This window comes from Leptidea sinapis, chromosome 1 (genome assembly GCF_905404315.1).
Source record: "Leptidea sinapis chromosome 1, ilLepSina1.1, whole genome shotgun sequence".
Lineage (NCBI taxonomy): Eukaryota > Metazoa > Arthropoda > Insecta > Lepidoptera > Pieridae > Leptidea > Leptidea sinapis.
This window is the reverse complement of record NC_066265.1, coordinates 23,602,636-23,626,925: the sequence shown is the minus strand read 5'-3', so window position 1 is coordinate 23,626,925 and position 24,290 is coordinate 23,602,636. Positions and strand designations below refer to the sequence as shown.

The 24,290-nt window shown below is 34.4% G+C and overlaps 1 protein-coding gene across 1 annotated transcript; it reads right to left on the bottom strand.

Annotated features, from left to right (window-relative positions):
- Window positions 1–21,068: 21,068 nt before the first annotated feature.
- On the bottom strand, window positions 21,069–21,506 carry LOC126964922 (uncharacterized). The gene has a single exon (XM_050808250.1). The coding sequence runs from the start codon at window positions 21,504–21,506 to the stop codon at window positions 21,069–21,071; it is 438 nt and encodes a 145-aa protein (XP_050664207.1).
- Between the last annotated feature and the right edge of the window lie 2,784 nt (window positions 21,507–24,290).

Genomic DNA, 24,290 nt, shown 5'->3' with positions numbered 1-24,290 from the left:
GAGGCGCTAAGATATGGGAGTCAAAAGAAATAAATTATATATTATTATAATTTATTAAAAAACAAGTCATCTGGCACTAACGGAACGTTTTGCGCAATTGACACCTACCTACATTATTTTAACATGACAGCCCTTGTCATTATTTATTTGGATGGTTCCGACACCATCGAACTATCGATACCTACTTAGGTCATTAGTAAGTCACATAAGATTCAATAAGATTATTATCGTTTTTTGATACTTAAATGAGTATGTAACTTCTTTAACCTTAATACCTGCTTGAAAAAAGAATGAATTGTGAATCCTGAATTATTAGCACTTTTTACTAATAACCTTAAATATCCCACTGCTAGCCAACTTTCCACATATTATATATATATATATTTATATATTATCTTTTAAACAATTTGTCTTTTTTTTAAAGTGATAACCCTCACTTCTAGGATTAATACACAAATAAAATTTGGCGTTCCGTGCTATAATAAGATATAACAGACATAAGATACAAATTATCGTTTAATAATTTAAGGTTATATTTTACTTTTATATCTTTTTTCTCTCACTTTTTAGACTGACTTACGATTTGTTTTTTTCTTAGTTTTGTTGCGTTTTACAATTAATAAGTTTCCATGATGTAAGCCACTTCTTACAGTGGGTCCCAAAATACATGTATACTTGCCATCCTCCTGTAGGCAATGGTACACGCTCAGTCTGGCGTCAGTTCAGTCTATCAGTTTGGTCCGGCTAAGACTGATGCCAGAATGATGGATGAAAAACACGGTTACCCGCTCAGTCTGGAATGACAGCAGACTGATAAAACTTACGTTAGTAACCATTCGTAAAGTGAAGACGACAGTCAAGTGAGTCACCAGATCCTGCCTAGCCATGGATATTCTGAGAAAAAAAAGAGCCTGTGCTATTATAATTATCGCTTTACTGCTACAGAAACGCGTAAAATTAGGATTAGGACGCGTAAGATTTAATAAAAACAACACGTATAATTGTTTTGTAACAATTTTTGAAGTGAAACTTCTCTAGAATCGTTGTGATTTGAAACTCTATGAAACAAAAGGTCTTTTGCTTCCGCGGTATTAGTGATTCTTGGATTCATGGCAAGACGGTCTATTATTCGAATACCAACTAGGATAGTTGAGAGAGTGTTATCTAAGAGCGTTATTCTATTGTTGTATGTTATACAGTCGTATTGTTTAGATGTATTACAACAAAAAAAACAAACATTTCTGCTAAAAAGTATATTAACGCCAAATTATCTATGTAAAAATTAATATTCAAATTAAAAAAAATGTTCATGCTAAGGCAGATTGTAAAATTGTAGTTGGTTATTCACACTATAGCAAATAACATTATTGTTGCTATAAAATTTATTTTCATTATTGAGAACACATTTAGTATGCAGTGTTTTAATCACGTTTTTGATCAAAAGTCTCATAATGGAATTATCGTGTCGAGCGTGTGGTTTTATATTAAATTAATACAGTTTGGTACAGGTACGTGAGAATTTCAAATAATGCATTTATCGCTAAGTACCAATAAAGTCTATCATATTTACAAAGTAAGTTAGTACGTTATTGATTCAAAAATATGCAGATGGAAAATGTGAAGTAGATTTTGGAGCGAAGCTTTTATACTGACGTTGAGGCCGACGCCACGCGGTCGGTTTATTCCAGTTTACCGTCAGACTTAGCGTTACACGAAATCATCAGATTTATTTTCGTTACACGATGTATATAAGTATACAGATTACAGAGTGGCAGATGCCGTTTTCTCCCCAAAACCAAAACGTAAACAGTATTTAGTATGGAATAACGGTTTTGAAAACTATTTATTTTAAATACTAAATATTTTTTATTTTACAGTGTTAAATACCTTAGTGATATTCTTATTTCTTCACGTAGCTGTTAAGTAATTAATAATTATTAAGTAAAAACTGGTAATCATGAAAATTATATTTTGTTGCCGCGTCAAAATTTAGTTTAACATTCCTACCGAGATATATCATATGACGGATCATTGCCATGACGGATCATTGCCATGACGGAATTTATTAGTTAAACTTTTCGATCACCTGAAATGACATAGGTAAGTTTCTTTTTTCTGTCAATAATAGACCACGAGAATATGACTCAATAAATCCAAAATAATGACAAGCGTCATAGCCTACCCATAGCAGTGTCGTAACACAATAAAAAACAACGTAAATGCTTGCACCTAAGCAGATGTCGCTTTTAACAATTGTAATTATTTTAGTTAGTTATAATTTGAATGTGTATTTAATCTTTTGTTTCTATTTTTGTCTCCAATAAAGTAAATAAATAAAAAAATAAACTTAAGGAACAATATATTAATATATAACCCCGATAACATCACACTACGCCCGTCAGTGTAAGTCTACATAATATAACTAAATAACATAATAATCAGACACATATAGCAATATAAGGGCAATATAAGTGTTGATAAAAATTTTCTTAGGAAAGGTAAATTGCGGTTTAGTATTTATGACGTATTAAAAAGAACTGATCTCGTTCAAACCAACTTTCTGTGGAAGTTTGTATGGTAATGTACATCATATATTTTTTTAGTATTATCATTCTCTTATTTTAGAACTTACAGGGGCAGAGACACTTTTTACCACTTTGGAAGTGTCTCAGAAACCTCAATATCATTTCTGAAGACCTATGCATAGATACCTCACACGTATGGGTTTGATGAAAAAAAAAGTTTGAGTTTCTGTTCTAAGTATGGAGAATCCCCAAAATTTGTTGTTTTTTTTTTATATTTTTGTGAGAAAATCTCAATGCGGTTCACAGAATACTTAATATCTACTTACCAAGTTTCAACAGTATAGTTCTTATAGTTTCGGGAAAAAGTGGCTGTGGCATACGGACGGATAGACAGACAGACATGACAAATCCATAAGGGTTCCATTTTTTTGCCATTTGGCTATGGAATGTTAATAAACTATCTAGCGATACATCAAAATTTGGAGCTCCTCTATATTTTACAAAGCTTCGATACTTTCGGGCGTCCCTATTTTTGTTATATTATATTTTAAGTAATATTTAAAAGCTTTTATGTTCTAAATAAATAGATCAACTTGGCCGTCACATGAAAACACAGTGTATCTTTTTTGCTTATTTTTTTTTAAAACACAACGTATCTCACAGTTAACACATAATATTATCTATATATATGTATGGCTGGACCGATTTTGACGGGAAAAAAATAATTTATATGGCAAAACAAAATTTGCTGGGTCACCTAGTATTAAATAAGATTGCTAAGTGCTATGGCCAAGTCAATATAAAAGTGCACGAAAAATACTGGCATCATTTCCGCGTTGGATAGCTAGGCAGAATTGCTGGCCAACATAGCTGTCAGCTCTTGGGTTTGCAGTATTGAAGGCTTCGGAAGTCGAAGCAGCAGCCCCAGCACCAACTGAGACGTAAATTGGACATGAGAAGGAGCCAGACTGTCGACGCAAGTTGCGTACCGCTTAATTTTGAACGTTTTTTAGACAATATAAATGCATAAGTATATCCACTGCTGGATAGTTGTACAAAATTTCTAACCCTTTTAAGGCTCACTCTTGATTTCTCAGAAATTCTTCTTCTTTATGGTGTATATGGATGATGCACTACTGTCCTCAATAACTTTTGTATTAATTTACATTTACTTTTTTGACTTACTCGTGTAAGACATTGATTATTTGACGTTTGAGTGTGTTTGTTGTATCATTTTACATTTTACATATTATATTGTAATTGAAAGGATCTGTAAATCTTGATATAAACGAGTGGCAACGAGTTTCCTTCTACTTCTTCTCAATAGCTCAACCCTTTACGAAGTAGCGGTAGATTCAATAAGAAAAAATTTTTTTTTTGACAGTCATAAGTGTCATTTGCGTGACCTGCGTGAATAAACTGATTTTGATTTTTGATTTTTAAGTGCCTCTTAAGTCATCAAAGTTGGATGTCAACTTTTTAAATCCGTCCTAACCACTGGCGAGGCGGAACAGTTGTTTGAAGAAGATGGACAAGTCAGTATTTAAATCGAATTAAGCAAATATGCAAAGCATTTAAAATTTTACCACGACAAAATTTAACGTCATTAAGTTTGATCGTCACCAAAAATGGGTGTGAAACCTGGATATATACTTTGAACCTAAAAAATCTTCCTTTGAATGAACCGTAACTTTAAAAGATTTAGCCTTTAGATTTTAGATGTAGCCTACTAAAGTTAAAAAAGTAAAAGAAGAAAATGGGTGCTTTCTTTTGGAAAAATCGACATATAAAAATCATAGGACCTTATTACCTGTCCTTTATACTGTCCGTGTGTGTTGATACAGACAAACGTCCTCGCAGGAAGTCATTCTTCAACACAACATTGATTTTTGAAGGCTCTAAATATGGAACTGATAACGCATCAACCATTAGGTCCGGATGTGGCAACTCAGGATCTTTTTTTTAAATTAAAAATAAACGGCGCTGAATGAGTTCCATCGGCCATTCAAGACGTTTCTCAGGATGACTGGAAAACCCGATTTATGCAATGATTCCAAAGAATGCATAATAGTGAAGCAATATACTTAGAGAAATAGTAAATATATCAAAAACAAATATGTGGCATTAGAAATGAGAATCCATGAACTTTGAGTGTCACCTAAGTATTATGTTCAACTTTGATTTGGCTACAATTTGATGGTAATATGCTGTTGTTTATGGACTTAAATTTACACAATTAAATAGATTTTTCATTTTGACAGTTATAAATACAGCTTGTGAAGTTTCCTGCGATAGCGGCAAAATTGAGGAAAACAAAAAAAACACACCTATAATCTGAGGCATTTAAAGTATTAACTTTAACCGTGATTTTCACCCACTTCGGATTGCAGTGAAACTTCGCACAATCATCAAGCACTGATGACGGTAGCGGAATCATTCAACGTTTTTTCGACCCCTTCAAAAAAAGCGGGTAAATATGAAACTTCACACACTTAACATGAATCGATGAAATTTCAATAATTAATATAGTTTTTCCCATTTTTCTTACCAGAAGGTTCAAGATTTTCGTAAGTCTTGTAGCCGCTCGTATCTTTGTGACAAAACCAAGGTCCGTGCCAGTACACCACCAAAAATAGTGATACAATTTTATCATCGTTTTAAGACTTAAATATTAAAACTTAATAATAGTTAAAAATTAAAAAAAAATGATTTAATAGAAATCCAAACTAAATATAGAAAAGAAATATCACCCTCTTCCTAAATTAAACATATTGAAAATTGCTTTTTACTTCCTAGTTCGGCCTATTTCTATTTAAAAAAATGTATTGCTTACTTATTATCAATATTTTGTATATTTTTATCAATATAATTAAATCGGTTAATTACAAATTTAACTTTGAATTTCACTGTGGAACACCGATATGAAAAATATTATAGTGGCAGTACTGCCCCGGACGAACACTGCAAAAACATTAATATTGGTATCAATATGATCGAGTTTGAGATTTTATATACTTCACACTAATGACGTCATGGCAATCGCAAGGCGTATGTTGCAGGCTTTAACCTATACAGCAATAATTAGTGTCCGGTTACTTATACCAGGCAAATAACTGAAAGAGAACAATGGAGATAAAGAGAACATAAGAAAGTTATATCACAGTTTGTTCCCAATAGCCACAAACTTCCACCTAAGCAACGTTTGATCACAAAAGTAGGGATTAGATTTGCTACCGCGATGCTTGCGTTTTGAGTCTGTAAGGCTTACGATACACTAAGTCTGTTTTCTTGTCAATGATTGACTATATTATTCAATCTTATTTGCACATAATTGATTGACCTGAGGCACCTGCTTTTGCACTTAGGTGCTTTCATAGATATATATCTAAGCTAAAGGGTCTCTATGCGTGCTATGTATCTATATGTTAGGGATAAAAAAATCTATTGAGCATTCTAAATTGTATCAACTACGTAGTAAGCATTCAGCTTAAATAAAAAAAAAAAACATGAGTTATATAATTGTTATAATTATAAGAACCAACAATTATAAAATTGGAAAATAATTGCCGTACATGGCAAATCGCACAATGTTAATCGGGTTTCATTTTGTTTTCGTGTCGGATGTTACATATCCATTATTGTTTCCACAGAATACAATACGGATAACTAGTACAATACGATACGACTTAGGGATCTTCAAGAAAAGACAAGAAAAGGAGTATGCTACTCCTACCTTAAAGGCTGGCTACGCATCTCTTGACACCTGTTGTTGCCTCACCACTCCGCCTTCGTTTTATATATCATAAATATAACAAAAGTATCGGATATGGCATTACCGACTTCACTGACTCAATTATTAGTCTAAAAATAATTAATTTTTACTCTGCTATTCTGTTTACCTATAGAAAGCATAGATAAATAGCGAGAGCATGGTTTAATACTATTATTTATATTTCAGTTTATACTTCAGGTTAAACTAAGTTCTATTCTATTGTTTATAGGTGAGGAATTAGTACTCACTGTCGAATTTCAAAATAATCTTGAAAACTTGCAAAATCTGCTAGGAGGTTCATTCATTCATATTCAGCTAAAGTAGTAAAATCTCATAGAAGAAATTGCAATTCCTGCTTCATCATCAGATCTACAATATGAAGATACTCCTGATACATCGAAGCCAATTGATGAAATTCAATACCATAGGAACTGTGAAAATAATTCAGTAGAAATAGTTTCCAGAATGTATTCACCACTTAGACAATATTTTGCACTATCCTTAAACGCATTGTGAATTTAGAACTCTCAATTTCACACTCGAGTAGAAAGATTTAACATCCATTTTGTCACCGCAACAATTTTTATAAAAGATAAGGTAGTTGAAGACAATATAATGAATGATCCGTATGAAAGCAAATGCCGATTAAAGTACAATGAACGCAATGGGCCATCATATAAGGATCAATATCGAATTTCAAAATATTTTTGGCTCTTAGGTGAGAAAAAACAGTTGGGATTCTGTCACTAAACGACACAAAAAATGAAATCTCTCATCATATTACTGAGGTGATACAGCATGATAGGTAAAATACATTCCAATACTTTATACCGGATGCTTAAAAATGCAGTGACGGTCTGCAAAAAGGTTTAAAAAGATTTATAATGTGTTTCTTGCTGCTTTTCTCAAATAAGCCTGCTATCCCAAGAAACTGCCAAATAAGCGAAGCATAATTGAAACCATTTCTTGACGGTTTATATTAAGCTTATATAAAAAAAATATCTCTACCTATGTAATCTAATCTACAGAACATGAGAAGAAAATTCATTTTTTCTTTACATTTCTATTTTTACATACATTGCGAAAAAAATCACCAAAACAACTCTAGCTTTTACAGTTGCAGATTTTTATTAAAATTGTACGAATATTTAATAATTGTACACCAATACTATTTAACCTTACATCGTTTTGTAAAGAATATTGTATTGTGTTTGTTATAAATTAAAAATGCTTTTACTTCTGAATTAAAACTATGGCGATCTTGTGCGAGAGAGGTAACTTAGCTCCGCTCGATTCCTCTGTTCCATTTGCTCGGTCCCCAGCCTTAAGATCAACATTTCCGAAGTGGTGGTAAATCGTAAATGAAAACCTTTGAAGTTCATTTGTCAAAATTTGACTTAGAGTACATGATATGACATACTATAACTTTTGATTCAATCTGATTTGACAGTATTACTTTAGCATAATATGTATTACAAAGTACTAGTATGTAAGTACTAGTCTTCTCATTTAAGATCAACTTTTTCGAAGCGTTAACAAGTTACCTTTGTATGAATCCACATCCAATATAAATGAGGATGAAATGTATTATTACAATTATTTTAAATTAAACCTTAATCAAATATTGCGAAATTATTTCTTTTATGTATAGAATTTGTAGTAAAAATGTAGCAAAAGTTGAGGCTGTTCTGGATATTGGGAAATAATTTCCCACTAGATTATATTTTGCTTTGAAATACTTTGAAATGATGCTGGGAAATAATTTTCCACCGCAAACCCCCATTTCCCCCCTCTTTATAGAAAAAGGAGCCTTTTTTCGGAATCTCCATAATCAAGTGACATAAAAACCTTTACCAGTTTCCAATCTTCTCAAATAAAAATATTTTTGATTAAGGGTTAAAATATGCCGATTTTGTTTCGATTCAATAATATATGGCTATTAAGCCATTTTATTCATATTTGAACTTTAACGGGTGTAATAGAAGCAACACTTTTTAACTTACTACATTGTTGTGCATCTTTGATTCAAGGGATAAGTTCAATCAAATATATTTTATGTTTAGTTTTCAGTTCGTCTGCAGTTGCCTTAAATTTATAGAAAGACCAATTTTAAACTTGTTCAACCTCTTGTTAGCTCTTTCTGCGTTCTCAAGAAACTAACTTGCTTTGTGATCGTTGTATAAAAGTTACCTCAATTTGTATTGTCACTTCTATAGTTAAATAAGTTTAAGCGGAGGATAAGAATTATGGTTTAACTTAATGGATAACATTTTAGAGTTTTTTTAATTGCAGAATTGATTTATGAAATACTAGCCGTTCCCGCCCGCTACGCTGGACGAATTTCAAAAGGAAATAAATTAATGAATGAACGTTGGAAATCGAAAAATCGTAAAAGTAGCCATAAACCATCTAGGATAAATTTCGCATCGAATGGTGCTAGTTTCATGTCGATGCGATCAGTGGTTAAGTCGTGATGGAGCCTCAAATAAAGACCATTTTCATTATAATATATATATAGAAGATAAACAAAATAAAAGGTTTTAGTGGTGACTCTGGCTGGAGTTCTGATTTTTAAATATTTTTACTCACGGTTAAAAAAAACAAATCTAACACTATTAGGTACTTACTTTGGAAGCATGGAAGATAATCTTATAAATTTAAAAACCTGAATGTATGAAATTCATAAAAAAACTTTTTAGTTACATCCATCCATTTGAGTAAAATGTGTGAAAGGTCCTATGAATATGTCCAAGAAAATTAAATTTTTTATAAGTGGAACGGGAAGAAGAACTATTGTTAACCATTTATAACCACATAACATTAAAAACAACACAATATTTACATTTAGTAAATCTCGTTGTATAATTAATGTGACTTATTTAAATAACAACTTACTTGCTAATTTGCGCTCGGTAAACTTCTTGAATAAGTTATTGCTAAATCTTGTTTAAAAAGCGTAGCTTTTGTAAGAGTTTATTCAGATGGTTTTAAAAATCTTATATATTTAGAATTCAAGATAAAAAAGTTTAGTAGCACTGATTACTGCCATCTCACAATCGAAGCGGCAGTGAACGAACGATCTTTTAGCGTTCCATAAGTTCATAATTATATACCAATTCGAGGATCAAACATGACACCACTGGTACATATGGCCCAGCGACGAATTCCACATGACCTCGTTCGATTTCTCGCCTTATTTTGTTACAAGGAAAGGGCATTTTTGCTTTGAAATTATAATAGAATAATAGTACGTTAAATTCTGTATGAATAAGAACAAAGACAATGGGATGTTGGCATACAAAAGTTAACGGAAACATGGGGCGGAGAGTTAGAGTCTTTATCAGTATTAAGTGCGCAGAATTTTTTTTTGTCGAAGTTTTCCCAATATTTGGTAAGTTGTTATTTTTATTATACATCTAGATTATATTTCCAAGTCATAAGAATAATAATAATAAAATATGATTCATAGTTTTTATTGATATAAATTCGGCTTTAGATAGCGTCCATTCAAATTTAATAAGGACTCTGAAGCGTCATTTGCTTTGTCTGTTTTTTATTATTTATTTTGGAATGTGTTGAAACATGTTTACTTTACTTGAAAAACTATCGTAAAATACATTTCAGTAGTTATATTTGTTCAAAAATATCACAGACAAGAGATGTCGCACTTCAAGGTCAATCAAGGTCAAGGGATTCTTTTTAGTCTTTCGGAATGAATATCTTAAATTATTACTATGAAAGCATGTATATTTTATGTAAAGGTAATTATAAAACCATAAACACTAACAAATAAAAACCATTTTTTTCATTGAAAATACTCATTCTAAAATACATATAACGGTTTTCAACTTTGTATCGTATGTATAAAGTAATATAAAACACTAATAACTAATAATTTATGCATTTGTAATGTGCTTTTAACTTAATGAGACTGAACATCTTATATCACAAAGTGCTGCTCAGAATTCGGGTCGGAATGAATGAATGAATGAAAATGATAATATTAACTTTATTGCACTAAAACTACATAAAGTTACAATTGTATATAACAGTTATGTTAGCACAATTAGGCGAACTTATTTATATTCAGCGATCTCTTCCTGATAGCCTAAAGATGTTGGAGGTTCCTTACTTTTTCTTATAAAAACTGATGCAAGATTTGTATGCAATGCCTAATGCCATATCGAGCGTTCGCGATATCCAAACTAGCTACTGAAACATTTCGCTTGCTTTCTATCACCGCCCATCTATGTTTTTATGAATATTATATAAACTTTGGCAAAGTGCCAATTTTATTAATGTAAGCATTTCATGTAAAGGGAAGGTTAAGACGAAGGTGTTCAACCTGTGTGTGTTGCCAGTGATGACTTACGGTACGCAGACGTTGTCGCTATCTGTTGGCCTTATGAGAAAGCTTTTATGGTTGCTCAGAGGGCAATGGAGAGGGCTATGTTCGGAGTCTCCCTGCTAGATCGAATCAGAAATGAGGAGATCCGTAGGAGAACCAAAGCTACCGACATAGTCCAAATTATTGCGAAACTGTACTAGCAATAGGCAGGGTACATAGTTCGACGGACAGATGGCCGTTAGGGCAGAAAAGTCCTCGAATGGCGACCACGTACTGAAAGACGCAGTGTTGTTAGGCCCCTCAGAAGATGGATCGACGATCTGGTCAAGATCACCGGAATACGTTGGATGAGGGCAGCGCAGGACCGATCATCGTGGAAATCTTTGGGGGAGGCCTTTGTCTAGCAGTGGACGTCTTCCAGCTGATGATGGACAAGCACTTAATAAACTATTACACATAAAATAAATTTTGTATTTTCATTCCGTACAACACTAGTAAGCCAGCAAACACATTAAACTTCTCGAAACTATACAGCCTGGGATGCGAAAATGAGCCCGTAAATAATAATAACGTGCTCAGAACCATCAGTAACTACAAAGCATGCAAACTCAAACAATGAACCGTCCCACTAATGTTTATTACGTCTATTAATTAAACTATTTGCGTCATTATGTATTACTCTGGCAGGGATTAAAGTCTAAATAGATGTGATTAATTAAGTATGTTCAAATTTAAAGCATCGAGAGAGAGAGGTAACTTTAACAAAAGTAATGGGTGGATACGCGTTACGTAAGTCCTGAAGACGTACATATCGTTACATAAGTCTGTCTTGTATAAGTTTGTTTCAAATGAACAGCACTTTAATATGCAGGTCACTTTCTTAGATAATGGTTGTACAAGATGAAGATATGTAAAGATCTCCAAAGTCATCGGAATATATTATGGGATTTTCAAAGAAAAAATATATTATTAGGATGTTTTACAAATAATATAAGAAGAGTACTTCGATTTAATAATACAATATGCTGTTATTATTAGGCTCTCAATTACATATTATGATGAAAAAATTCGGTTACATAACAGAATCGCTGTCCTTCTAAATGTGTTTTAAAGACAACTATTCATTAATTATCTTCTCAAGGGATACTCTTTATTTTTGATATAATTGATTATTTACTTTGATTATGTAGTGAGGGTTCGATGACACTAGTGCCATCGTTGTCCGAATTTAAGTTATTTCTCTTGTATGTTGGCTACAATTATTTGGTCATTAGTATCTATTTAGTTAAAACCATATAAAAAATTAAATTGATTTAATGTAAGGGCACCGATACAGTGTTCCTATATAACATACGGTGTTTCTGTAATAAATTAAATATTTTGACCGATAATGGTGATAACCTCTATTTTAAGACATTTCGAAAGTGAGGGTGATCTCTCAAAAATATAACCTCGTATTTAATTGTAGAATACTGCAGACAGCCAGTTGATTCAAAATAATAATGCCTTGAAAATTATCAGCAGTTTCACAAATCTTAAATATCCACACACATACGAGTCGAATTATTATAATTCTTAGAATGGTTACGCACTACGTCCGTTTAGAGTCCGATCCGTATCCAAAAAAAACATGGTCCAAAATAGTTGTAGAACTATTTCTACGGTTGATGGAAAGAAATCGGATGACGCAAGCCGGATCAAGTGCGTAAAGTACCATAGAAATAGCTCTACGACGACTCCAGATCCTGTTTTAACGAATACGGATCGGACCCTGATCGGACGTAATGCGAAAGCGCTCTAAGAGTCAAACAATAAACTTACTGAAGAACCATTTTGCTAATTGATTTGCTTGTCTTGTTTGCAAGGGAAATGGTATGAAAAACATAAAATTAGCAGCCAGTTATTTGTAATATTAGTGAATTAAATTTGATTGAGAAACATTGAACTATATTTCACAAAATGAAATGATATTGGCATAAGTTGTGAGTCGAAAGATTTCGTCGAGGACGTCATAAGTTCATTTAGTTTAAAGGTGATCATTTTAAATGAGTTGCTGGCTTGACCTTTAAATAATTTAATAACAGGTGTTACACTCGAGTTAAGATTCGCTTGACACAAATCTATCAAATAATTTAAAAAAAAAAGCAAACCAGGATTGTTGTAAAAATTAATACTTCTTTGATTATTATTAAGATGGGAATTGATTATTCCCCGTGCGTAGTTTTAAACGATATTGAAAGTTGCTAAAAATCAATACAGTTTTATTATTTTATTTGATACTTTTTTAATAATTAGATAATTTTTTTGAAATGTTTCATGTAATTGCTTTTCTTTTTCTTTAATAAAGTTATATATTATATTATACTTAAGTTCTTTATATTATACCTTACACACATTGCCGTTGTAAGACAATTTATTTTAATTTTGAACATTTACACAGTGCAGTTGGAGTACACCAAAAATATAACAAAGAAAAACTCAAACATGATCAAATTAAGCTTCGTATGTCACTTCCGTGAATACGTACACTCCAACAGACAAAACTTTAATTTTCGTAAGAGAACCCCCAGGTTGAAACTTCTGCTTGCTATAAACTATTACTTTCCGATATGAACAGGAGAGTTCGGCTTGGTTAAACGCTGCTTAAATGAAGTTGCAAACTACCTTGCAGTTTCAACAACTCGGTACGACGTATAGTGAAAAAGTTTTCTGTAGCCACAATCGATTTGGAACTTGCTGAAGTGTTCATAAAAGGGGAAATATCCAGTTTTTTTTCGTTTAGGTGCCTTCCATTTAGATGGAGGAAAAGGTTATCTGGAACTCCCTCACCAGACCCACTCAAAACGTCAAACCGGTTCGGTGGATTGACTGTTGATCTAACTATAGACTAAGAACAACCATTGCCAACTAAAAAGCCTGATAAACCACCACCCATAATCTTACATGGTACAGAGGATGGGAACAAGGAAAAATCCCAATTTACATAAAAAAAATATTATTAAAAATCAACGCAAAATTACTATTGCAAATATTGAAGTGTACAAAAATGCTATATCAACAATTAATGAAAAGGGATTAATTGGGCATACCTTTATTCGAAAGGTTAAAAGACGCTGCAGAATTGTAATAAGAAACCTTTATTACACAACCCCGCATAGCTCAATAAGAGAAGCTATAGAGGAAACGGGTAATACTATAGAAGGCGAAATAATAAATGCTAGGTATGGAAAAAAGCCTACATCAACACATTTTTTTGTCAATTTTTCCCCGGGATCCAACAATAAGGCAGTGAAGAATATTAAAGTGATCTACCACCAAGAAGTTGTTATAGAAGATCCGTGAAAAAGAAACACAGTTGTGCAATGCCAAAGATACCAACAATATGGACATAGCACACATAACTTCTGAATGCACAAAAAAAGATTGGAACTCCTCTAACATGTGCCTTGTGCTTGGGTCCACATCCAGCTAATTATAAGGGGTGTGAAGTGTACAAGGAGATACTTGTTCGATAAACGGTCAAATTAGCCTCATCCCGATTTTTCAAAAGCAAATATAAGCCAATTAATGGTATAGAAAAAGCTGAAATTCAGACAGAAATGATTCACAGATATTAACTCCGACTCCCTCATTGAAATTATATTGGATGTGGGACGGAACTCCAGACTGTCACTAGAAAATAAGACCATCTTGAGGCCAATATAGATCTATGGAATTCAACCGTGGGGCTCGGCAAGTGACTCCAATACCAGTATAAAACAACGATGTCAGAACTACATCCTGAAACAAATCTCAAATGCACGATGGTTTCTAAGAGTCTCTGAAATCGATAGCAACCTAAATATCAATACAGTAAAAGAGGAAATAAGTAACACCAAAATTAAATACAAAAACAAACTGAGGGCCCACCCAAACCAACTTGCTGTGCAATTAACACTTCCTGACGTAATGTGCAGGCTGAAAAGACGGCATACACTGGACAGCCATGATTAAATATAGGGAAATTCCTAATGAGGAAATTACTCTGATCGCCAATAATCTCAGAACACATCTGTTCATAGTCTCTTGACTGATTGCATGATAATTATTTTTTTATATTTTGTTCTTACTAGCGTAACTTTTTAATGGCCTTAGTACTAAACAATGCAATACCCAGTTATTTATATAGACTAAGAAATCACATTAAAACATTACATGAAAAAGGTACTAAAACTTTGTTTCCCGCAAATATTCACTAGAGAATAACAATTGCACTTATATAATAAAGGAACCGATCGAGTTACTAAGCCCGTTACAAGAGAAGTACCTATTATTAAATTATACTTAATTTACACCAAAAAGTTTTGAATCTACCCTCCGCACTTATTCTAAAAACTATATTGCGGCAAATTATAAATATAAAAAAAATCTAGATGTCTTTTATATCTCCTACTGGTAAAAATGTGCCTCGATGCTAGATTAACTCGTTAAATTTTAACGTTCCCCTTGCCTTCGCAGTACTCGCCAACATAGGCCCTCACCATAATTTTGTGATACTCTGGCTTCATCCGAGAATAATCTCTACACGTCCTCTTGAGTTCACGTCGCACAATGTCGAGCGAAGCTAAGTCTAGACATTCTATGCTCGCGGAGTAATTTAAGGCCACGGGATGGACGGCGACTGAATATAATTGAAAATTAAAGAATTACTCACATTGATACTTTTCAACTCAGAATCCTTCACTTTTATATCAATTATAAAAATAAAAATAAAAGTTATAATTCTAGCACTTTTTTTTAAATAATTAAATGCATTTCAAGATGTAAATAATGTGCTCCTGAATTTTTTTTTGCACCGAAGTATGAAAAGTAGACGACGATAGTATATCTAATACAGTTTCAGATGCAAGACAAATCTTTATAGCAATTGAAAAATATATCTTTTAATCTTTATCTGATAATATGAAAAAAAATATCAAAGATTAAGGAAATAAAAGCATAATTCTTATGTAAGGCTAATAATATAATAAAGGCACATAGCACTTAGTGTGCAAAATTTTATTTCAAGCCTTACAGTACTTGTGGAGTTCATCCTGAGATGAAATATGAAAAAAAAAAATTAAACGCCTAAGATATAATGCATTAAGTATTTCGTGCAATTTTAATGCTATAAACTCGAAACACTAAATTAAGGAACACAATCCTACAACACTATCAAGTATTGCACTCGAAAGACGCAAGATACTAGATCTCACAAATCAAAACATAAAGCATGACATACGATCTAGTTCCGATATTCGTGGCACGTGTTCTCCTACTTAATAGATGCGGTTCGTCTTATCTCCGAGTTACTCATACCGTGAACAAAGATACGTGACTATCGATACAATTATTCACAGTTCAAATGTTTTATTATATTATGTCCATAAGATATTATTTGTTTATTTATCATAAACGGGCGAACCCTTTTTACAAAATAACCACCACGACCACGACCACGTACTGGACGACATATTATTATTATAATAAACCGGACGTGTTGGTTGGACCCCCACAAGATGGACCGACGATCTGGTTAAGATCGCCAGAATAGGTTGGATGAGGGCAGCGCAGGACCGATCGTTATGGCAATCTTTGAGGGAGGCCTTTGTCCAGCAGTGGACGTCTTCCGGCTGAAATGATGCTTGATGAAATGAGGCTTCCGGCAAGATGATGATGATGAAGTAATTAAGTATTATAAACATACATGGTTTTAGTGTGTCTGGCCACAGATAGTAAACTAGAATTATATAAATCAATCTAGTTTATCTGGTTGTTGGTAGCTTCGCTGAGCCTATAAATAGGAGAGTGATGATATAAATCTATTTCCAACTATTAAGTAGAAAAGTAAGTGTCGTGTTCTTTCTCAAGATTTTACTAGAAACAGAAAAAAATATCAAATGTAATTTTTGATTACAATCAATATTACTTGATAAAGTTATAATGTAAAAAAATATCATTTTATACACCAGTATCGTCAAGAGCATTGAAAGAATGATGTCTTATAAAAATGGTAAATTAAAATTGTAAAACATAATTTTATAATTTGGAAATGAAAATATCATCAGGTGGTGCCAATACAAAAACAAACGACACTTGAATCTTTCAGTGTTCTGTGGCGCGCTGGGTATCATGACTGGCCCGGCACTCACGTAGTGTTCGCCGGCAGATGCGATTCACGCCGAAGACTCAAAAACTACTTTGCCCGACGAATTTGCACTATTATTAATTATTACTTATAGTTACATTATCGCACATGCCGAGTCAGAGAGAGCCTACTAGTTATAAATAGAGCCAGAAATATTTTTCTCTTTTCCGAGAGATGTAACAGATATAGATTACTTTATTTATTTACTTCAGGTGGATATATCAAATCTATCGTATCTTATTAAAGTGAAACTTTTATTACATCGTCTCAAACTTTTTCGTCTGTGTGTTGCATGTCGCGTGACGATCGGGCGGCGCCTATAGTTCGCAGCCGCTGACCGTGTAGTGTTATAGACTATTACTCATTTGTGCCAGTGCTCCACGATATTTTGTTTGTTTTTGTCTGTGTTTAATGTAAATGTTGTTATTTATTAATATGTGTATATAATCTAAATAATTGTTAAGTATTATGTATGTCGTACTCTCCCTGATTAAAAATATTGATTGAAAAGTATTGGGAATCGGTCTCCCCATGTAAACTATACATCTATAGATACATGAAAAAGAATTGAAAGTATTCAAAAGTATTTAAATTTCACAATTTTTAATTCTTTTTAATCAATATTTTTAACCAGGGCTAAGACACAGAGTTCAATAAAAATATTAGTTGGAGACTTAGTCTACTCTTATTACGTCCCATTATCATTCCAATTTTCCAAGTATAAAATTAAGATTGATAATTTTAATGACTTTTATACCCTTAATGGAATATTATTCCAAAAATTTTTAGTTAAAAGTCTATAATAATTTTCATAAAACCACACAATCCTTTATTATATAATAATATATCTTATATTTGTGATTTTAAAAATCCATAGCCCGGGAGTCAACGCATTAATTTGGGAATCATAATATTTTGTAGAAATAATATAATATTTTGATAAATTGTTTGAATTTGACACTATAACTTAATAATAAATAATATTATTCAAATTAAGTCAGTAGAAATATTTATAAATGTCATTGTGATTTTGTTGTATAAGTAGGTAAGTTTTCATGTTATAATTTAATGATTTATTCATACCTTTTTATTAAACAGTCACTATGTCCTTAATAAAAAGGGCATTAAAGAGTTACCGAAGTTTACGTGTATCTTATAAATTTGATGTTAGCGAGGCTACGAGTAAAAAGATCGATTGAAGATTAATAATTTGTTTAGCAATATCCTTACTCGCATCTCGAGCTAAAACCATAGCGCACCTTACTTTGCACATAATATACAGAATTTATTGAGCAAACAGATCTGAAGGTTTATTTAATGTGAATAATGAAAACCAGTGTGGATGTAGATATTACTTCAGTATCAGTTAATAGAAATGATTTCACTCTAAAATTTATTTTTTTATAATTAAGTTTTGTTAAAAACCAGTTTTTATGGGATAGGAGGACAAATTAGCATGCCGTTCACCTGATGAAAGGTCGTCCAATCACCTTCATCATTAATGATCTCTTGCAACACCACAAGAATCTGTGGATAGTGGCTTTCGTGATTTCAAGGGTTATGTCGTATCAATTAGAATACGTTGCGAACTAAATCTACATGTATGGCACAAGGCGCTCCTCTCCAAACTTCCATCATTTGGGCTTCCCGAGAGCTTGTGCAAGTGGACCTCCAGCTTCCTCACTGGGCGCAGCATACAGGTCGTTGTCGACGGATATTGCTCGAACCCGAAGCCCGTGAATGCCGGAGTGCCCCAAGGCTGTGTGCTGTCTCCCACGCTGTTTCTTCTGCATATCAATGATATGTTGGACACCTCCAACATTCATTGCTATGCGGATGGCAGCACTGGTGATGCCGTATACACGGGCCATGCAGGTCTCTCTCGGGAAATCGTCGACCAGTGCCGGGAGAAACTTGTGTCTTCTATCGAGTCCTCTCTTGAGAAGGTCGCGGAATGGGGAAAATTTAACCTTGTCAAATTTAACCCCCAGAAGACTCAAGTTTGCGCGTTTACCACTAAAAAAACCCCATTTGTCGTGTCACCGCTCTTCGACAACACTTGCCTCAAAGCCTCGCCTAGTATCGGAATACTGGGTCTCGAAATCTCGAGCGATTGCCAATTTCGTGGTCATCTGGAAGGCAAAGCCAAATTGGCTCCAAAGAAACTGGGCGTCATTAATAGAGCACGGCAATACTTCAAGCCGGCCCACATACTAGCGCTCTACAAAGCGCAGGTCCGGCCACACATGGAGTATTGCTGTCATCTCTGGTCTGGCGCACCCCAGTATCAGCTCGATCCATTTGACCGCGTGCAACGCAGAGCAGCTCGAATTGTCAGGGACCCAGTGGTCTGTGAACGGCTGGATCACTTGGCGTTGCGTAGAGACGTCGCTTCATTGTGTGTCTTCTACCGCATTTATCACGGGGAGTGTTCCGAAGAGCTGTTTAACCTGATTGCTGCCGCCGAATTCCACCTTCGCACGACACGCCACAAGTTAGGATATCATCCTCACCATCTGGATGTGTGGCGGTCCTCCACAGTGCGGTTTTCAAGGAGCTTTCTTCCACGTACTACAAAGCTGTGGAATGAGCTTCCTTGTGCGGTGTTTCAGGGACGATACGACATGGGTACCTTCAAAAAAAGCGCGTACACCTTCCTTAAAGGCCGGCAACGCTCCTGTGATTCCTCTGGTGTTGCAAGAGATTGTGGGCGGCGGTGATCACTTAACAACAGGTGACCCGTACGCACGTTTGTCCTCCTATTCCATAAAAAAAAAATCTACATATTTTGATATACGTCGAAGAAAGTTACTGGAAAGGATTTCGTAGAAAGAATAACATCTATAATAAGTCATGTCACGTTTATTAGTTTATTTTCATGGAGTATAAAAGACCGTGCAGATCATTTGATGGTATGAGATCATCTCCGCGAAGACTCAAGGGAAACAATTGCTCAGAATCACACGAGCGATGCTTGCCTTTTAGATTTATATCTCGTGGACCTGGTAACATCACGCAGGGATTTTTAAACCAAAGTTTGGCTGCATGTATAATAATTTTCCTCTTTGGAACACTCCCAGTGATAAATGGTTTAGAAGACAAACAATGAAATGACTTGTCCAGGCAACGCAAAGCGATCTAGCCGCTTACAGAATTGGATCCTAAACAATTACAGCAGATCTTCTACGCGGAATAAATGTTTTGAGACAATACTGCGGTGTCGGTGATGAGTACAATATAATATGTTACTGGACTTACGCCTATCTTAGCTATTAGGGGCTGAGACTTGGATACTAAAGAAGTATGACAGAGATTGGATTGATGTCTTTAAGATGTGGTGCTGGAGGAAGATGCTTCAAATCCCTTGGACAGCATTCCGCACCAACCGATCCATCCTTCACACTCTAGGTATAAAAACCAGACTCTCATCCAATCACGGATCCGAAAAGCAGAAGACCCCGGTTCGAATCCAGGTGACCTATTTGTTTTTTTTTGTCCAAGTTTAGTACTTCTTCTTCCTCCTAGACCTTTTTCCCATTTACTCGGGGTCGGTCTTCCTTGTCCTTTTTTTTTCCATTCGGCACGGTTTTGCGCCATGTCAGCTATTAAATGAGCTTCTTTCAAGTCTCTTTGGACCGTCGTCAACCAGGTGGCGGTTAGTCTTCCACGCGTACGCTTCTTTATTGCCGTGTCTAGGGCAAGCTTCACCATATGATCGTCTGGGCGCCTTTGAATGTGACCGAACCACCTTAAGCGTTTCTCTTTGACCTTCTCGACTATTGGCGCAACATTAAAACTTCCTCTGATGTACTCATTTCGGATTTTGTCTAGAAGTGTGACACCCGCAGACCAGCGCAGCATGCGCATTTCTGTCGTGTGCAGTTTATGTAGGTGTTGGTCGCCCAATACTCAGATACGAACAACAGCAGGTCTTATAGCTGTTTTGTAGCGGCATCTTTCCATCACACATAACGCCTGTGAGTTGTCTCCACTTCATCCATCCAGTTGTTGTTCTGTGAGTGACATCTTTATCAATTTTTCCTTCGTTACTGATAATAGATCCTAAATATTTAAAATGTTTTAGACTGGGCAGTACCATACTTCCTATAGAAATATGTATACTGTCTGCATCTGTAACGTCATCAAAAACGCACGACATGTGTTCTGTCCTGCTTCTACTAATTTTGGGGCCGTTTGTCTCGAGTGCAACTATCCAGGAGTTGAAATTATTGTAGAGCTCGTTTATATTATCTGAGATCAAACCACATCGTCTGCATAAAGAATATTCCACGGCAGAACCCTTTGACAGTGCTCTGTGAGATAATCTATAGTTGTGTTGAAAAGCAATGGGCTAGGTGTAGATCCCTGATGAATCCCGGCTTCAAGTTCAAATGCTTCGCCTTTTCCTGCTGGGCTCAGGACTTGAGTGGAAACAGATTTGTACATGTCTTGTATGAGATAAATGTAATGTTCAGGCACATATTGTTGCCTCAGTGATTCCCAGATGAGGTCACGTGGGACATGATCAAATGCCTTTTCAAGGTCTATAAAAACCATATGGAGATTAGATTTATTAGATTTAGCCTTTTCAAGTAGTATCCGAACCGTTTGAATAGCATCTGGGGAGCTTCTCTCTGTCACAAAACCACATTGATTTGGCGTTACATTTATTAAATGTTTCAATCTATTGTTCATCACTCTTTCCCAAATTTTTAGTGATTGTGACATTAGTTTTATGGCCCGATAGTTACTGTATTCTCTAACATCTCCCTTCCACTTTTAAAATGTATGTATGAGATAGCTATTACGCCACGAGTCTGGCATGGGGTATCCCCGAATCAGCTTGTTAAATAGTTGTTGTAGCCAAACTACTCCATTATCTCAGCTTCTTCCAGACTTCTACTAGTATTTTATATGGACCTGGAGCTTTGTTATTTTTTATTTGCTGTACTGCCAACTTTACCTCTACGGCTGATATTTCTAGAGGGGGCCCTTGTACTGTTTCAGGCCTGCTGTAGTTGTAATTAGGATTGGATACGTTATACGGATAATCACTTTTTGTAATACTCTGTCCATCTATTGCTAATGTCTCTGTCTTCTGTAAGCATTTTGTTATGACTATCGTTAATGTATTTAACATTACAAATATTTTTTGTATTGTTGTGACGTGTTTTAGCTATTTTTGTTTATGTCTAATTCTGACTTGGCAGATTGTAATTGGTTGTAAAAGTGAGAGTTTGTTTATGCTATTGTTCAAGTTTAGTACATTGCTAAAAATCCGAGCAAGGCTCGGTCGTCCAGATATTGGAAATAAATCAATAACTTAGAAGAAATCATTTCCTTATTCAACAATTTGTAATTATTGCATGAGTGTTTGGATTAGGTAACAATAATTTTACATGAAGCTGAGCAGCAACAGAAATAACAATTACAGTCACGTAGTGACTCGGTTCAAGTGTCGCGAATTAATTTCGTTCAGTATGCAAGACGCGCTCTCTAGGTACACTAATAAGATGTTGACGTGTCTGTACATTCTGATGGATTTGTTTGTTTTACATGATTATTGTAGAATACACTGGTAGGTCACGTTTGAGGCGAATTAGCATTTTAGTCACACTATATAGTTTTAACTTCGATTTATAATTAGTAAGATTCGCCACAAATTAGGATCCAAATGATTTAAGTTTTCTTAAGTTTTTCTTTACAAGACAAAGATGTATTGTGCTAGAGTTTGGAGAGGCACCATGTCCTGAGGATGCCCGGTGTAGAGAACATTAGCGGAATTAACACTTAAGAAAACTTAAAACATTTGGATAATTATGGATTTCCGCGAAGTAACTTAGGATTTCATTCCCTAACCTAACCTAACCTATCATCCCCTCCATGTGGATGTGTAGCGGACATCCAAAGTGTTCAACGAGCTTCCTTCTACGTACTACGAAGCTGTGGAATGAGCTTCCTTGCATGGTGTTCGATACGACATGGGTACCTTCATAAAAAGTGTGTACACCTTCCTTATTCTTATTGACTTACTCGTGTAAGGCATTGACTATTTGACGTTTGAGTATGTTTGTTGCATCAGTTTACATATTATATTGTAATTGAAATGATTTGTAAAACAATCAAAATATAAATCTGGATTGAAAAGAGTGGCTATGAATTTCTTGCTACTTCTTCTCATTAGCCCTTTACGATGTAGCGGTAGATTCAATAAGAAAAAATATTTTTTTTTGACATTCATAAGTGTCATTTCCTTGACACACATGAATAAAGTGATTTTGATTTGAGTTTACTTAAAGGCCACGCTCTTGTGATTCCTCTGGTGTTGCAAGAGAATGTGGGCGACGGTGACCACTAATACCAGGTGACCCGTACGCTCATTTGTCCTCCTTTTCCATAGAAAATGTTTTGTATATTCATGTGTTTGGAGCAGTTGTTATTTGCATGTTTTTATAATTAATGTTTTCTAGTTTAAGGGCCCTTCTTCCAGATTAACGTTACCTCAGTTTGACAGATTTGATTGAAATATAACTATAATACGTAAAATATCAATTTTACGTATCTTCGATCAAATATTATGTACGATAAGGTATACGATGAGCAAGTAAAGCCACTTTGCAACTTAAAGCCAGGGTCCCGTAGCCATTTTAGATAAAAAAAGTCCGAACTTTTCCGCGGCTATTATCTGATAAAAAAAAAGTATTGAATCAAAAAACTACATGGATAAAAAATTACAGGTAAAAATTCTAAAGAATTTGTTAGCTATTATACCTTGAATTCAATTGAAATGTTCACAATATAATTCAAAACCATCTTTAGGATACTACAGTTACCAGAAACTGACTTACGAATATATTTCTCGCGGCTGTTAAAAGCGGATTAAAATATATAAAATTTAGTGCAACAAAGCCGGCTTCTGGGAAAATATTTATTATTTCATCACAACGTTTTAATTATTTTTAATTGTACTTTTATCTAAATTACAATGCTATATTTACGATATTGTCGTTTCATGTCAAAATATTTGGAAAGTTGTTAGTCGACATAAAATTTGGTACGAGACGGTTATCAACAAAATAAGGTGTTTTATCGGCGGACGGCCAGCCAGCCTCTCCCGAGGGTCCTGACCTAAATTGAAATAACTTGACTCTGTGTTGCCATTCACGAATAATATCGAATTGGAATTGCCAAATTCAGAGCCAATTTCCACATACTTCTGCGTTTTTGAAAATTGTTTTTATTAAGTATTTAAATTGAGATTATGGTCCAGTTTATTACTTTAGTGTGCGTAACATCGTACGTCTTACACCCACGATATGTATGCTCGTGAACGGGCCCTACTTGTGGTGGCTTGATGCTCTTGTTACCGGGAGGTCTGCTTCATGTTTTTTTTATTACTTTTATTTAATAATCGTAAAATTGAAGTTATTATATATTTAATTTATTAAAATGCTCATAATGCCTTTATTTATTTACGGT

Excerpts from the sequence above, each read along its gene's own strand:
- LOC126964922 (XM_050808250.1), bottom strand. The coding sequence starts at position 21,506 with ATGAACAATAGATTGAAACATTTAATAAATGTAACGCCAAATCAATGT.